At 33.6% G+C, this 17981-nt stretch overlaps 1 protein-coding gene across 2 annotated transcripts; it reads right to left on the reverse strand.

The window, feature by feature from the left end:
- Nucleotides 1-334: 334 nt before the first annotated feature.
- On the reverse strand, nucleotides 335-17692 carry LOC148624610 (amine oxidase [flavin-containing]-like). 2 transcript variants are annotated; one of them, XM_088567352.1, is made up of 15 exons: nucleotides 17544-17692; nucleotides 16076-16170; nucleotides 15596-15733; nucleotides 12159-12263; nucleotides 11628-11719; nucleotides 11084-11225; nucleotides 7303-7366; nucleotides 6983-7071; nucleotides 6474-6633; nucleotides 4414-4510; nucleotides 3525-3636; nucleotides 2962-3059; nucleotides 2611-2722; nucleotides 2068-2130; nucleotides 335-1815 (listed from the first exon to the last, which is right to left on the reverse strand). In XM_088567352.1, the coding sequence occupies exons 1-15, from the start codon at nucleotides 17587-17589 to the stop codon at nucleotides 1672-1674; spliced, it is 1557 nt and encodes a 518-aa protein (XP_088423478.1). In that variant the 5' UTR covers nucleotides 17590-17692; the 3' UTR covers nucleotides 335-1671. The 2 variants fall into 2 exon arrangements, 1 of the variants encoding a protein (XP_088423478.1); XR_015919714.1 differs by lacking the exon at nucleotides 335-1815 and adding an exon at nucleotides 2324-2396 and having other exon boundaries at nucleotides 2084-2130; nucleotides 17544-17677.
- Nucleotides 17693-17981: the final 289 nt, after the last annotated feature.

A 17981-nucleotide genomic window follows, 5' to 3' on the forward strand; every position in this document is an offset into this window, starting at 1 on the left:
TTGTTAACGAAGACGACGACGGACGCCAAGTGTTGAATATCAACCATTTAAATTACAATTATGTTTTGAAATTCACTTGTATTTACTAATATTATAAATGTGAAGTTTTAATTCCCCTAAATATTTGCTGATCAATATTTTGTGACTTAATAACAATCCAAATTCATCCTTTTTTTAATTAAAGTCCGGGTTGCTCATTTACTTCTTTGCTTTTTTATTTTGCTGATATTCTTTGTTATGTGTGTCTATTTTCCCTGTCTAGTTATTATCAATGGATATTTATTCTTTTGATCACTGTTCGAACCCTGGTTAAATTTGAATTCCAATTCGAAAATCCTTGGAGGCATACATTTATTTTCACATTAAAAGTACAAAAAACTTTGATTGTGCAAACAGTTAACTACTACATATGAAAAATTTACATTCTTAACATATACAATGTTTGGTAAGACGACAAAATCTCCACTCACAACTGTTTTCATAGATTTTTTTCATAGATTTTAGTAGTACACACATATTTCACAAGGTAATTTTATGATAACAAATAATTTAAAATGTGGATGTAGTACATTCCTACGTGCTAATTGAATTATTTCACGAATGACTGTTATATTTTTCGGCCCTTGAAGAAATTACCTTAATCACGTGGTGCACACTAAATAACATGCGTAGGAGGTTATTTTCAATTGTTCACCACGAGTTATTTCAAATAGACCGAAAAAATATAACAGTCATTCCTTATCATTTAATTTAAATATCAAAATTAAATGAGTAAATCATTAAAAAATTTGTTGACGCCACATTCATTGCAAAATTTGGCCTATGAGATGATGAACGAATTTTTTATCCAATCAGACACCATGTTAATTCTGAAATAAAATTATTTGAAAATAAAGGCACCACAGTTAAACGATTTAGAAAGATGCTTAAAACATAATAAAAACAAACACATATAATAGTATGACATTCAAGAGTAACACATCATTTTACCAATGATAATTATGATATCAAACGTAAGATTTAAACTACAAAATACCTGGTTATAATACATGAATGTTTTATGGCAATTGAAATAATGAGGAAAGGCATACCCGCCATATATTATGTACTACTTTGAAATGCATGGCAAAAAAGCAATTTATTGACAATTCATATAGAAGCACAGTTTATCAACATTCTATACTGCAATGCTGTATATTAATGCGTTTCTGACATCTGAGAAGCTTATTCCAGATCTAAGTATTTTTTTTATGATTCTAAGGCCTCTTAAAAAGATCTGATAATATAATTATGCATTTGTAATTAGACTAATCTGATATACATTTGTATTACCGAAAATATCGGTAAAACTTCTATATGGTGTCTGCAACGTTATTCTTTTTTTATTCAGACAGAAATTCACTATAAACACTATCAATGAACCTGGTTACTACTGGGGATCCCTTAGTGCTACTTATATGTTTTTTATTCAACTTGGATTAACAATGGTGTCAGACAACAAGTGTGTTGTTCTAATGAACTATGGCAAGGTTGACGGAATATCACAGCAAAGATGGTGTCTTTGAGTGTTACAACACAATATCATTTAAAGTTATTCCGTTAACCAAGAACACCTTCAATCTGGAAAATACTTTATACATGTATAGTAAATTGATGTTTTTCGTCAAGGTTTTAGCGCTGATTTCTGATATACAGCAACGTTGTAGATATCCCCGTGGATAAAACGCCGAGTGTACCTAACAGGGCGAATAATCCAGATACAGAAGGTAGATTTCTACTCATAAACGTTGTTGGAAATGGACGAGGTTTTACAGTCTAAAAAATACAAATATCATATCAATAATAAAATCCCAAAACTTCTCTTACGACTATTCGTTTGCAAAATAAGTTTTAAAAAAAGTGGACTTGCGCTAATAACACATTTGCTACCACCAATTAAAATATCATTGTAAATACATTTGTAAATATTTTACATATTTTTTCGAAGCATAATTTTGCATGTAACAAAAGGAAGAAGTTTTTTGCCAAAGGGTATAACATTTATATGTGACACACACATAAATTTACCTTATTTTCAAGTTCCTCTTTCCAAATCTCCGAAGAAGATATTTTTTCCATGGAACACAGTACCTGTATATTAAATATAGGGTAGATTAATTTATTAATCACGAAACACGGGGTAATGTCAAGTCGGGCACCCTCCCCCCCCCCCATTTGCACAAGTTGATTCACTGAACTTTCAATTTAGAAAATATTACAACTGCGTCTACAAAATTTTATAGAATATGACGGCGTCGATTCTAGATATCTATTAAAATATTACCAGAAGGCTGTAAGTATGGGCGGTATCATGACTGTTACGCAATTCAAGTTCGTTGGAGGTGGGATCAAAGTTACTAAAATAAATATTTAAATAAAATTAATTCCACTCCGTTGACATTACATCCTCCACAACAGGAGTTAGAAAACTAACTCTTCCACAAAACTACTGTTTCGTTATCATGATAAACGTTTTGATAATTTCATAGTAACTCACTTAAAAGTGAAATAATCCATTTTTTCTCTTTCTTATAATCGGGCCAGTACAAGACATGTTAATAAATGCATTACCTCCCTTGCACTTCTTTCTCCCGCCTGAACAGCACCTTCCATATAACCAGTCCATTCGGAGGCAGTTTCTGTACCGGCAAAGAACATTTTTCCAATTGGTCTCCTTAATTCTCTGAAAATTCAGATTTAATAGTCTGTATGTGTGTCTGTTTCATAAAGCTTAAACATGTCATTTATACACTTACACCATTCAGAAGGCTATAGGATTTTCACATCTACTAATTTTGAGTGGCACATCTTGTAATTTTGTCCATTTTTGTTTCGGTTTTGAACACATGAAAAAAACAAAAAGTATAGAGTTAACCCTAAAAAAGCCTACTGTGAATCAAAGTAGAAAAATCTATAACTTACTGTCCGAACTTGGTTAAGAACCCTGGTGGCATCATGGTTGTGTAACATCCTCCCGACCACTGTTCAGCTGGCCAATTTAACTCCTCATAATGAGTTGGCTTCACAAAAGAACCAAATTTGTAAATAAAGAAAAAACGTTTATCTGTGTAATTATTCTGTTATTGAGGTACTAAGTCTATTCCATTTATTTGAGAACGCTTACCCTACCGGTGCACCTGGTCCACTGCCTCCCTTTTTAGTGGAGTCCGAAATGCTCATTTACTTTTGTTGCTTTGTACGTAATAATTTGGTTATTTCATGTTCTTTATTGTGTGGTTTGTTTTCCTGTTTTGGTCTTTGTACCTGGGTTACATTTTTTTATTGTTGCTATGATCGTGGTTCCCTCGATTACTCCTATGAACCTATTTCTTTTATTAAGACGGGAAAATGGCAATGTCTCATAGTAGTGACGTTGATGCAACGATTATCTCAAGTAACACATTACATAAGAAAACAGCTAACAAACTACCTACACAACTGACAAAAAGACAAACTCAACTGAATTAATTGTTTAGAATGCTTACATGTTTGGCTTTCTCCGAATTGAACACTTTGGCATACAACTCTCCTATTCGACGTTTTCTTTCTTCCTTTGTTAAAACTGACAGTTTTTTAGCTTTGTCGGCCAAGATAAAGCTAAAAAGAATATGTCAATATCATAAATATGTAACTTTTCATTTCCTATGATATTCCCAGAGAGTTTAATACAAAACACAATAATCGAATTTCTGTCATTAAAGTTCAAGCGTTTGTGCCATATTTTGAAATATGATGATAACGTTGCCTCTAAATTAAGTATCAGTCTTCATAAAAACCAGACTGTTGGCGATTCATGCATGTCAAAAACCCACCAAGCTCACTTTTATTTCTTGTTTAGAAAAAAAACACAGATCACATTACCAGTCTTAGTTTGGGTGGTACGTTTCTGAGAAATGTACAAGAAATAAGAACTTTGCAAGAGTTATTGTTCTTGATTTGATTTTATTGATGTCAGTGGGAGATGAATGCATAATTTTTTAAAATGCAGATCTGAAAACAGAAAGGATTATTGTAAAGTAAAACTATAGCATAAACTGAGAAAGCATTGTTTTTTCGGCGGGTTTTTCTAGGCCATGAATCATTTAACCATTGACAGTGTCTGAATTTTATATATACTGGCAATTAAGTACAAACCTTGTCAGAAAGGATATCAAAAGCATAATTGAGAGTTACAGTATCTAACAATGAAGAATAGAAAACGTTTCCTAGATTCAAGTCGTCCTGCTGAAAGAAGTTTGAGACATAATACAAGTATACCTGGAAGATTTGCGAATGTTTTTACTGCTTTTTGAAAACTTGACACCAATGTACTTCTACAAACAACTCTAGTTACAAATTGTATTTAAAATATTCTGATTCTAAAATTAAGTATACCCCATTAAAGCAGGACTGGATCCATCTGGATTAACATTGTCCATTGTGAAACCGATAATTGCGTTTTCATCATCGATGGCAGAAGACCCACAATATCCTAAGTGCACAAAATGTATATATAAGATTATCTTAGCTTCGTCTGAAAATTTATTGTACCTTGTTTTAGATAGTCTTTTAAAACAAGTTTTAGTTATAATAACAAAAACTGCAAATGACATATTTCATCCACAGTTCTGATGAAAGTAAGTACATAAAAGTGGATATGTACCTATATCCGGCGTCGGTGTGAACTCATTGATATGACCAGAGATTTTCTGTTATCGCACCAGAAACGTCGTTCTTATCAATAGTTCTGTGTTTCCTGATTGAAAACACAATCAACCTTCACCTTTATTTAAAAAAAAAACAAATCACTACCAAAATTCCACCTTATTTGTTTCAAGCCGATACATTTGTTGACAAATGAGATTCGTTGATCTTTTTGCAGTTCTTTGTCTGACGGGAAAAAATCTTGCGGATTTGGATATAAGCAAACAATTGGTAGTAATAATACCTGCAGACATGTTTTTCAGAAAAGATGTCTGGTGGTAAACCAGTACACACATCACTGATAACCAACGATTCCCTTGGTTCAAGATTTATGACTGATTTGACACTGTTAAAGATGAAATTCGATGTCACATGATTGAACAATTCGCCATTTACGCAAAAAAGTTAGAACGCATGAAATAGTTAATTTAGAACAGAGTTACGAGGCCACAATTAATTGTGAGGATTAAGTGAAGTCGAGTATTGAATGCCACAAATACTTAATAAAAAATAAAGTTAACCGTTGTAAGTCTACAATCGTAAAGGGATCTAATGTTGGCGTTGGCATTTAATCACAGTTTCCGACATATAAATGACGTATTACCGTTAAAAAATCCTAGATTTGGGGATTTGATACATCGCATCTACCCTAAAGAACTTGAGATAAATGATACTACAGACACTGTGAAGGCAACCTCATATCTTGACCTACACTTAGAAATCGATGGTAAAGGAAAACTATTGACCAAACTATACGACCAACGCTATTACCTTTCAATCCGTATTGTCAACTTTCCTTTCATATGTGGAAACATCCCTTCAGCACCTGCGTATTGAGTTTTTATATCACAACTTTAACGTTATACCAGAGCTTGCCATAACTACGCAGACTTTTTTTATCGCGCTACTTCTTACAATTCTGCTTCATAACAGTGTTATGTTGCTATTCAATATTGAAGTCATCGCTACAGAAGTGTTATGGTCGTCATCATGAATTCGTGGATCGTTATGGTGTATTCATCTGTACCTAAAAGCTTGTTTGTTCAACGTGTCATGGTTTTCCTTTCCTTTTTCATCTACCCTGGACTTTGTTGTGTGCAACTCGGTGGGTGTTTCTAGAAACGCAAAGGACGCTTACCCCACTGGTGTGCCTGGTCCATGCTCCAAGTTTTCAGTGGAGTCTGAGTTGCTCATTACTTTTGGTTTTATTACTTTGTATGTATTATTCTTGATATTTTATGCTCTTTGTTGTGTGTGTCTGGTCTTTGTCCCTGGATTACATTCTTTTAATTTAACTAGATTCTTGGTTCCCTTGGTTACTTTTACATTTTATTTACATGTCTTAATTGCATGTTTCTGGATATGGACCACTTTCAATATTTTGGACCTAATCAACTGATATGATGTATATCTGTCAGATATGTGTTCTTCTCTAGTCAAACATTCCTTCTGCCGTTAATACAAGAATATGACATGAGTAGTTCGTTCAGCAAAGGCAGGGAACCCTTACCCTTCCAGTGCATCTGGTTGTTTCCTCTGTTAAGATGGGTCCTGATTACTTAAAATAATTGTATTTTTTATGTTGGTGGCAATGTTTATTTTTTTCATACCGCTAAGTCTTCGTTGAAATTTTACTTGAAAATGTGTACTTTAGGTCTGATCCTTTTCTATTGTAAGGGTTAAAACAAAAAACAAAACAAACAAAAAACAATTTTGTTTAAAATTTAAGTAGCTTCATGTGGTTTACTTACCATCCTTTCTCCAAAACGGAGAATCGTAATACATAAATGTTTTGATTACAGAACCCATGGGTATACGTTGGTTCAGCTGATTCCGAAGACTTGGCAATGGAGGTTCGTATACTATTCTATTTTGTAGTGGAACTGGGGCAGCCATAATAACATACTTCGACTTAGAAAAAAAAGTACTTCTTCATTAAATGTATTTCAACACAAAGTTTCATTTTTTATCTACATTTTAATGAACACAACTGAGAAAATATTTATATCTGAACGTAAAACAATACAAGTTCTGATTTTTGAGTGCTCGTTAGTGTGTGATCGTATTCATTATAGAATCAAGAAAAAAAATGACGTGTCCTCCCGATAAAGAGGAAGATCTCGAATAACTTTATAAACAAACATTAAATGAAATGCAATGTATCGTGAGAGGTAAATGGATACTTAAAACACAGATCAAATGATGTGTACCGTTACTGCTTAAAAATACATATTCTAACACACATGATTAGTCTCCTTACCATGTATGTATTTCCATGAATATCCCTGACGGTAACATCACTTCCATTTTGTTTGATTTGACACACAGGACATCCTAATCGCACTCTCTCTGCAATGGTCGATACAATGTACTGCATCTTATATACCTTAGGAATTTTCTATCATAATTGTAATCAAATAATAAATTTGAATACAGGAACTACTAATACCATAAAAAAACTGGCACATTATGTGAGTATAAATTGATTTGTTTCTCCTTATAGGAGTACCTTATGAGTGGAACTACCACAGGACTGATATGTATATTGCAATTAACATTAGTTTAATACATGTAACTTACCTTTGCCTATTTTATCTGCCATTCTTTTACTGATTTGCTGTGATCCACCAACAAACTTTCTCTCCTAAAATGCATGGAAATTCTCAACACATAAATTATATTGAATTTGAATATCTAGTATTGATGAATTTATCGCAGAAAAATTATTGTACAAAGCCGTAAAAAGGGGGTTTTACACGGATGAACAATTTGGTTTTTCCAGTTGAATACGAAAAAATATACTCATCAACGTTAATAATAATAGTAATCAAGGTTATAGCGGTAATCAAAAGAATGTAATCCAGGGACAAAGACCAGACATGGAAAATAGACATGCAAGAACATAAAGTAATTTAAATCATACATACAAAGTAACAAAAGCAAATGAGCAACTCGGACTTCACTAAAAACAGGGAGCATGGACCAGGTGCACCGGTAGAGTAAGTGTCCTCTGCTTTTCTAGAGACACCCGCCGAGTTGCTCATAAAAAGTCAAGTCTGGGGTAGACAAACGAGGAAAGGAAAACCATGACCCGTTGAACAAATCAGTTTTCATGGTGCAGATGGATACACAATAACGATCCACGAGTTCATGATGACGACCATAAAACTTCTAAAGTGATGACTTCAATCTTATAACAACATAACCCTGTTCCAGAAGCCTATTTGTCAGAGTTCTAGCGCGATACAAAAAGTCTGCGTAGTTTCGGCAAGCTCTGGCATACCGTATGAGTTGTGATATAAACACTCCATACGCAGGTGCTGAAGGGATGTTGCCACAGATGAAAGAAAAGTTGACAATTCTGAATGAAAAGTCATCACGTTTGTTGAAAAGTGTGGTCAATAGTTTTCCTTTACCATCGATTTCTAAGTGTAGGTGAAGATATGAGGCTGACTTCACACTGTCTGTAGTATCCTTTATCTCAAGTTCTTTGGGGGTAGATGCGATGTATCAAATCCCCGAAATTAGGATTGTTTAAAGATAACATGTCATCTATATAGCGGAAACTGAGATTAAAGGATCTAGCCATAAGATATCTTTTTCTTTCGGATCAGCTCAGCTACAAAGTCTCATAAAAGTGAAGGAATAGGTCAGCGAGTAAAGGAGCACAATTTGTTCCTACTGGAATGCCGACCGTTTGTTGAAAAACACATCCACGTCACTGGACAAATATGTTGTTGATTGAAAATTCCAGCATTTCGTAAACATCTTCCTCTGCATATTTGGAAGATGATTTGGAATTATTTCTTACAAAGTATGGGAGAGTAATGAAGGGAACAAATGTTATAGCGGTAATCAAAAGAATGTAATCCTGGGACAAAGACCAGATTTGGAAAACAAACATTCACAACAAAGAACATAAAGTAACGAAAATCATACATACAAAGTAACAAAAGCAAATGAGGAAACTCTACCAAGAACTATATATTTGCATCTAGGTGTACCATCTTTTTTTGGAAAAACAACGATGTATAATGTTTTTAAGTCGGGATTTTTGGGATTAAGTATTGGGAATACAAGTATAGAGTGTTGAAAAATCATAGGTTTTAATGCTATTATATTCAGAAAATAGTCTTGAACTGATTGTCTCCAAAAGATCTTTCGAATTTGTCAGGATCCACATTGAATTAATACCACTACTGGAGTTACAATTGTAGTTGTAGGACTGCAGACCCTCTTTGACAGTTTGGTGGTACATTTTGCAGATCTAGCAATGAAACGTTGTTTGTATGGATTCTTGTACCGAATCCAGTACATTGACTCACCACTCATACGTTATGCCAGAGCTTGCCGAAACTACACAGACTTTTTGTATCGCGCTAGAACTCTAACAAATGGCCGCCACCGCGCTCGAAAAATCAAAGTTGCCTGATTTTGATGAAAATTGATATCTACGTTCTTTAAGACGCCCTGATTAAGAATCTGCGACTCAATCGATAATTCAAACTAAGTGTCGACCGCCATTTTCAAAAATGGCCCCCACCGCGACAAAAAATTCAAAGTTGTTCGAATTCGATAAAATTTGATATCCAGGCCCTTTACGCTGCTTTGATTAACTATAAGCAGTTCCATTGTCGATATGTTTTTCAAAAGACTGATCAGGAAACGGGAGGCGACTTCTACACGTTTCGTGCAAACGTAAATTTTAATTATTATTATGCTTCTTCTTCTGCACGTCAAAATGTCCTGGTGATTTCTCGGAGACCGCTCATTCGATTCATACCAAACTTTGCTAAAAACTCAAGCATACTCAGGGGTGTGCATGCTACTTCTGGAATTTCAAAATGGCTGCCGATTTCAAAATGGCCGCCAAAACAAAACCCGTAAAAATGAAAAACAAATATATATAAAATTATTAGATGTATGAAAATAACTCAGAACGCTGTTCAAGACTTGCTGACATTATAGGCGTAAAAGAAATTTTCTAGAATGCCGCCATTTTTTTTCAAAATGGCCGCCAATATCGCAAAATTTCAACATTGTTCGATTTCAATGAAAATTGATATTTAGAGGTAAACATGACATTCTAAATTCAATAGCGGCTTCAGATTCTGTCTAAAAGCCGCCATTGTTTTCAAAATGGCCGCCAAATCGGCAAAATGTCAACATAGTTGGATATCAATGAAAATTGATTTCTAGGGTAAGCATTGCATTCTAAATTCAATGGCGGCTTCAATGCCGATTTCAAAATGGCCGCCAAAACAAAACTCGAAAAAATGAAGAAAAAAATCTATAAAATTAGTGGAACTCATTAGATGTACGAAAATAACTCAAAATGCTGTTTCTGACTTGTCGACATCATAGGCGGAAAATTTTTTTTTCAGAAAGCCGCCATTTTATTTTCCAAATAGCCGCCAAAATCGGCAAAATTTCAACATTGTTGGATTTCAATGAAATTTGATTTCTAGGGTAAACATTACATCCTGAATTCAATGGCGGCTTCAGAATTTGTCAAAAAGCAGCCATTTTTTTCAAAATGACCACCAAAATAGGCAAAATGTCAACATTGTGGGATTTCAATGAAAATTGATATCTAAGGTTATTTGACATTAGAATGCCAATTTATTTCTAGGATGTCTTTTATGATGTTATCCCAGTTAACTTTATGAAATTGACGTATGTTCTTGAAGGTTTCTTTAATCTTTTCAAAGTTATAAAGCTTTTAGTAAATACAATGACATGGTCTGCATTCCCAGTATGTCCTACTAACGGCTTGGCTGCTCTGTTGACGCTCTAGTCTACTACCAGACCCCACGACGGCCACATGAGTCCGAGAGCATTTCCCAACTCTTAGAAACTCTTCGATATAACTTTCGGTAAAGACTCTAAACATAATCTACAGTTATCATTTTTGCTCATATTGAATCATTTGTGACATCTTACAACTATCAGCTACTATCGGATCGTCTATTACCTCGTGTTATCGTTTATCTTTCCACTGGCGTTATGTGGTAAATCAATTTTCATTGGTGCTTCCTACCCAGAGAAGTAAGCAATCGGAATTGGCTAGCTAAATAGGAATGAGTGATGTCAGGGTTTTAAGGGAGCGAAGGTGGACTCGAAACCCTGACACCCTGACTTGGGAGAATGTGATCGTCCGTGAGAAAAAGGCTTTACATGTTCTTAATTCAATTATCAAGCACTGTATATCAAAACTAGACAATAATAAACTTCAATCGTTTCCCCCACCAAAAAAAAAAAAAAAAAGCCTATAAAAATATTACTTTTAAGAATACGGGCATGACTTTATAATACCCTATCATACAAAATGATGTAAAATAATAGACGACCACTACTTTACCTGTCCGCCATTTGTAGTGGAGTAGATTCGCATTGTTCCACCAGCACATTTTATGTACCACAGTAGCCACAACAAACTAACCTCGTATGGTTCTGAGGTTACATTTACTTGAACGAAGCATGAAGCAAACGTCTTGGCCGCTCTGAAAGTAAGATAAAGTTTGATATGTGGAAGGTTCAGAATATTACAAAAGGACACAACGAAGACTGGTCATGCAGGTTGATATGACTCGTTCAACGGTGTTAAGCATGGTCATGCAGATATTTATATGGCTTATTCAATAGTTTGCTACTGTCGATGAAATTAAGACATAGCTACCATTCCACTTTTTTAAAGAACTGTAGAGATTGTAAATACCAAATAGCAAATTCAAATTAAAAAAAAATACTTTAAGTACACATTCGGAAGACATTTCCTATAAATATACAATTGCTGCTACATGAAAATTCATAATGAACTTGTGAAATACGTTTGAAAAACAGATGATAACAAGCGTTTAAATAATGTCTATACAGATGACTCGAATGTTTGGTTCTGTGTTTACCTTGTCCAAAGATGCTTATCAAAGAATTCCTTTACTGTCATAGAGTCCCATTCCTTAGCTTTCGGAGCGTCCCATGGTGCATCAGATGGTATCTGTCCAATTATTTGTCAAATTAAACATTTTTATGTATCAAAAGTAATTTAAGCAAACGGTTGGTAAGTATATACAATGTAAACCATTGAATTATAAAAAAAAAAAAAAAGTAATTACCACGTCTTTTAACGCATTGCTTCTAGTAATGATTTGTATCTACTTGCATATGGAAAGATTCGATATATATCGTGTAGCATTTTATTGATAAAAGGTTGTTGAGAAAAAAATTGTTTTAAATATATTTTTAATGGCTTGGAATATAACGGGGAGACAATTACTTTGGAGGCACACAAAATAAGCATTCACATATTTTCTTTCTTTCCTAAAAAGCCGAAATACCTATTTGTAACGATTCCGGAATGGTGAATAATTCATAGTAAATTTGCGAACATATTTGAATTTGATATCATAAAATACAGAGGTAAAAATTCAACTAACCTCCTGGCCCATTCTATCTATCAACCTAAATAGGTTGTTAAGGTCCAAGTCTGCCAACAAACTACCCATGGGAGGAAATGTTCCAGTAAATCTCTTTGGTCTTCCCTGGTTACGAAAAACCACTTTAACAAATGTTATCGCGCAAAAGAAGATTCATGAAACTCTAGGTAATTTACTATAAAATAGGCTACTAAGTATTTTAAATGTCATCGAGAAAATCATTTACTAAGACACTCTATGTGTAAATAACGATTTTTGACTTGTAACATATAGCATTAGTTTGCAGAAGATTTTTTGGAAAGTTTTGATGAACAACTACTGTTTACAAATCTTCTTAAACAAAAGTAAGATATTTTCTTTTCTCGTTTTCACTTACTTACTACTCAAATGGATTTGTATGCAAATAATATACTAGTATGTGTGTTTCAAATTTATATATAACTCATAAGTAGAATGAGATGCATTAATTTAATAAAATATAAATTGCTAGTGAGCAATCAACTCTGAAATATGACTGCGACAACATATTTAAATCCCTATTAGAAATTCACTACAACCTAAGTAGCCCTTTCTGGTCCTTAATGTCTCCAGTAAAAAACAAAACAAAACAAAATAAAACCGCCTTCCTTCATAGTATGGTATTTTGTTGTACAATTTCAAAGAAATCCATTAATTTTTACCGAAGTTATTATCTATGCATCAGGAAAATGATTATTTCTGGACCCTCTTGTCCCTCATTCCGTTTTATAACCTAAACATCACAAACCCTAAAAACAATCATATTTGAAAGAGACTCATTCACTTATAGCTATGTCATTGTCTGGACATTATAAAAATAAAATGTTTTGCAGGGTGCAGCTTGATACGATCTCAGAGATCGAAACATGTAAAGATGGGGCAAATACAGACACACCATTCAAATTTGATACAGCTCTAAATTTTGATTATGATTAAATCTTGGATACAGGATGAATATTTGACCAGAATCATAGTGGTCGCATTTTGGCCCATATTTCTAAATGGTTCCAATAAAAACCATAAATCATCCACAATCTTCGTTTGAGGGTATGGCACCTTGTAGTTTCTTGCCCCTTATTATTACTGGACTCTAATCACAACCCAAAATATCAATTTCAGTCTTCCCCTAGTGCTATGGCTCCTTATAGTAAAATCATATGAGATCCATTCACTTGTACTCGAGTTATTGTCCGGACATAAGGAAAATGTTTGTTTTAGGCCCCTTATTCTATAAAGATTAAATTCTTAACCCCCAAAATCAATTTCAGTCTTCCTTTTGTTATGTAGAATATCGTGAAACGTGATCATAGACGTTCCTATGCTTTTACTGGAGTTATATAGTTAAACTTCTATGAAATCTTTTTCCCTTTTGACCCCTAATTCCAAAACGGTTGGGGCTATGACCCCAAATATCAATACCAACCTTCTAACCAATTTTGTTGTGGTCTTATAAAAATAAAAATTTGGTAGCCATGTTATTCAATCAATCAGTAGAAGATTCAAATAATTAAACACATTACTTCTCACCTTTCATTATTCAACCACAGATAAACAAGATAAAATGCGCGAAAACCTGAAAAAACCAATAAATCTAATAAAAGGTCCAACTCCGATTAACTCTAATAAAAAGTCGTCAAACAACTCCGATTAACTCTAATAAAAAGTCGTCAAACAACTCCGATTAACTCTAATAAAAAGTCGTCCAACTCCGATTAACTCTAATAAAAGGTCGTCAAACTCTGATTAACTCTAATAAAAAGTCGTCACGCAACTCTGATTAACTCTAATAAAAAGTCGTCCAACTCTGATGAACTCTAATAAAAAGTCGTCAAACAACTCCGATTAACTCTAATAAAAAGTCGTCAAACAACTCCGATTAACTCTAATAAAAAGTCGGCAAACAACTCCGATTAACTCTAATAAAAAGTCGTCGTCACACAACTCTGATCCAATACTTTTAAGGCTTAATATCAAAATGATTTCCTTATTTCAATGTTTCTTGGAGTTTTTATCTATGAAGGCGTTAGATAAAAGTAAAAAAGTGTCCCTTTTCACGTTTAAAGGGCTGTATATAATAAGTCGTCAAACAAATCGACCCAATGACTTTTGTAGGCATTACCAGTAGTTATTGGATCTTACAAAGTTTCTATGTAGTATGGTTTCCATATATTAGGGGTGGGACGTCAATAACGTCCTCTGTTAATAATTTAATTTGCTTTGTAACAAGCTCTCTGATTAGTTTTCTTGAGTAGACAGGCTATTGTATATAAACTGGGCTTATTTTGTATAACCTGGCTTGATACTTTAACGTCAGTAACGTCGATGGGTCGACACTCCGCGATTCAAATAATCCCTAACAAAATACTGTTTTGATTACGAATCAATAATAAATAAAAAATAGACTGTCATCCAACAGAAAATATGTTATAAAGAATATTTCGAATTTTTGAACCGGTTATACTCAATAACTTGGTTTAGATCAGAGTACTTTTTTTTATAATCCACTTTTCGGTTCATCAGTGTAAACAACCGCAAACCAGGTTATTTCGTGCTTAATTTAGTTAGTAACCTGCTAAAAAATTAAACATTTCTTAAATACACTAAAACATGAATGGCCCAAAATCGTTCTGTCGGAAGTGACATATTTCGAAAATGGCCTATGCAGTTAAAAAGCTATTGGTTTAACTTTTAACACAAACGCACATCCTTCCACGTTCCTCAAGAGAAAAACTTCGGGTACACTTGGCGGAATAATATAATTATCCGGAATTTGTTCTATCCAATTAAAAAATTATAGCTAAAATGGTTGATTTTTTTACCATTACTTTTTTACTTAGCTCCTTTCTTCATGCCAACAATCTTGTAAGAGTTAGTTTTTTTAATTCAAAATGATATCCAACGAAATTTCTTAGCGCAACCTAGTGGATGGAGCTACTTAGATCAGCATAACACTACAATGTCGACAAATAAATCAAGAAGAAATTCTCCTTTCTGCATGAGAAGTTACTTTTTGTGTATATAGAGGAAATGGCCGAGTAGTTTTGATTGAGACGAACAATGTGTGTTACAGAAAGTATAGAACATATTCCCGTTGGTCGAGACATCTGGACAGGCACATAACAATATAATGATGCATTATTAACAAAGTCAAATGGTATAGAATAGTTCCTCATAGGCATAGTCTAAAATCATATTGCCTAAAAAGTGTAAATAACCCCCGTGTTCTATTTCAGTAATATTCACACGACATACCTTGATGCCTTAAAAAATTTCAGACAAGTCGAACGACAGATATGCCAAGTAATAGCAAAAGTTCACATGACCCTTTGGGTCAGGTGAGCTAGATTTTGTAACAAACATGTGATATTTCTTTGTTAATACATGTCCTAGATTTGACTATAAAAATTAATTATCAGTGCCTTTGTATAGAAAATCCCATCTTCAACTTCATTGGTGAGAAAAGTCTCCACTCCAAACTCATCTGCAAGGCGTAAGATACGATTTTGTGTAGGTCCAACGTATGCTCCTCCAAGGTCAACATATTTTACTAGTGGATTCTAAAAGAAAGCGAATAAAACAAACTGAGTCCTTTGCAGGAGAACTCATCCTCGTCTTCACTAGGTGTGACCTCAATGAGAAATCTGTATACATTTCTTGTTTATTTTAATAGAAGTATTTTATTTTTTCCCGTTTTTTTTTCTGGTTTCACTATTGGAAATAATGATGGTATGAAGAAATAAGTAGTAACAGTCATTAAATATACTAAAGTCGCTATGTTTTTGTGCTAAACGACAGGAACATTCAAAAACTCGTCCACTCGTCTTAATCTTGTGTGAAACCATTTAAGTCTATTTAAACTTTAATTGTTAAGTTGCTAAGGGACTGAATATTTCTCTTACATGTTCTGTGTATGTTCTTCCTCCTACACGATCCCGAGCTTCTAATACGATCACATCTATACCTTTTTCTTGAAGAACTTTAGCAGCAGATAAACCTATACATAAACAGTCGTCATATAACATATGATTAAATGAAAAGCCGTTTTCAGGTTACGTTTCTGCAAAATACAACTCATATTATTAATGCATAGATGTATACTGAACGGAATTTGAAAGATTAACTTGTGACCAGTTATTTTCATGTGTCTGTCTTTGATCAGTTGAACAGACCTGCTTTGCACTTGTCCAACACGTTGATCCAGACTTTTTATGTGCTAGTAATAGAAGCAACAGAAGACAGATAAGGATCTATCCAACTCGGACACATTATTCTGACAGTGAGCCATACATGAGCAGGCCGTGGACTCAATCCACAACCATTCACATCCACGATAAACATGGTAGGTAACACCTTATCACAAAGGTATTATCATACACTAGAATTTGTATAAAAACAATATATATGTTGTAAGTAGGAAGATCGTTAATTGAAAAAAAAATCAAATTTAGTATATTCATGTATATTAAAGATTAATGTGTGGAAAAGTGACATGGAAGTTCACTTCACTTTCAAAACAACTAAAATCTTTATTTAATCATGATGGCTCTACTGTAGAGCCCCATTATGCCCAGTATACAAAACGCATCTGATATTTTGTTTTTGTATGTGTTTATAAAATGTTACCCGTCCTTCATTAATTTCATTAATTAATAGCAGGCGTATGTAGACACAAACAATAAAAACCACAGAAAATATGTCGATATTAACTTTGTTTTATCAACAACAATACACTCTCTACTTTTCATTGATATGCACCCAATTGATTTCTTATTAAAGAAAAATCCATCTCTTGAGCATGAGGACACAATTGCTTCGGTAAGACTAAATCGATCATTTTGTTTATCACAAAATACCAGACTGACAGATTGCTATTCATTACAGCACTTCAAATTGTCATATGTACTTTTACGGGCTCATTAAAACATTATTGAAGAATGTATGAATATATTAGAAAGTAAAAATTGTAGTATAAGAGTCAAAATAGCATTGATAACATAATTGAATTTAGTCAATATTTCGTATGGTGAATAATAAAGAAATTGTTCACGATCTTCGTAGGATGCTTTTGTCAGAGTTAATAGAACGTTTTTAGTTTAATAGCAACCAAGCAGGTTATTTGTGCTCCGAGAAAGACAAAATTCGATGTGGTCAATTTCTACGATTAACGATTATCCGCATAATGTGGTATCTTTAATAAAATGTTTTGCAACTTAAACAAATTATAAACGATGTTCTGTAAAAAAAAACCAAAACAAGCAGTCGTTTAGTACCAAGCAAAATTAAATAATTGGATCATTAATAAAGTATTTATCAAGGACAGATCGATTGTATATTATGAACTGATTCAACTATTAACAAACGACTTACCGCTAAGACCAGCACCGACTATGATAACTTCTGTTTGGTTAGCCATCTTCAGAGGACAAGGACGGATCAGCAGACGACACACACTATCACGGTGTTTACGATATCGATCCAAAGAGGAGGTACAATCAGGGGAAGGCAGGTCGGTCAGTGTATTAAGTAGCACTCCAGCTAAGAATCATGCAAAATGTAACACATGACTGGAAAGCCTACATATTTTTATATTTGATATTTTGTTTGAAATGCTTCAGTAAACATAAAATTACATGTAGATTTTCTTAGAACTCTTGTTCATCAGAAATAAAGCATATATAGAATCCACTGTAGAATTCCAAATTAAGGGAGACTACTCTGTAAGTGAGACTAAAATACAATAGATACTATTAGGTTTTCAATAAAAATTAACTCAGAATAGATAGATTGGAATGAATAATTATGCAT

This window comes from Perna viridis, chromosome 2 (genome assembly GCF_037379345.1).
Source record: "Perna viridis isolate PV_CMFRI_1.1 ecotype Kerala chromosome 2, ASM3737934v1, whole genome shotgun sequence".
Taxonomy (NCBI): domain Eukaryota; kingdom Metazoa; phylum Mollusca; class Bivalvia; order Mytilida; family Mytilidae; genus Perna; species Perna viridis.

Excerpts from the sequence above, each read along its gene's own strand:
- LOC148624610 (XM_088567352.1), bottom strand. The coding sequence starts at position 17,589 with ATGGCTAACCAAACAGAAGTTATCATAGTCGGTGCTGGTCTTAGCG. Across the intron at positions 11,226-11,627 it reads GATAAGCATCTTTGGACAAG|AGCGGCCAAGACGTTTGCTT; the intron begins GTAAACACAGAA and ends TCTTACTTTCAG. Across the intron at positions 2,131-2,610 it reads GAGAAAGAAGTGCAAGGGAG|GTACTGTGTTCCATGGAAAA; the intron begins GTAATGCATTTA and ends TTTAATATACAG.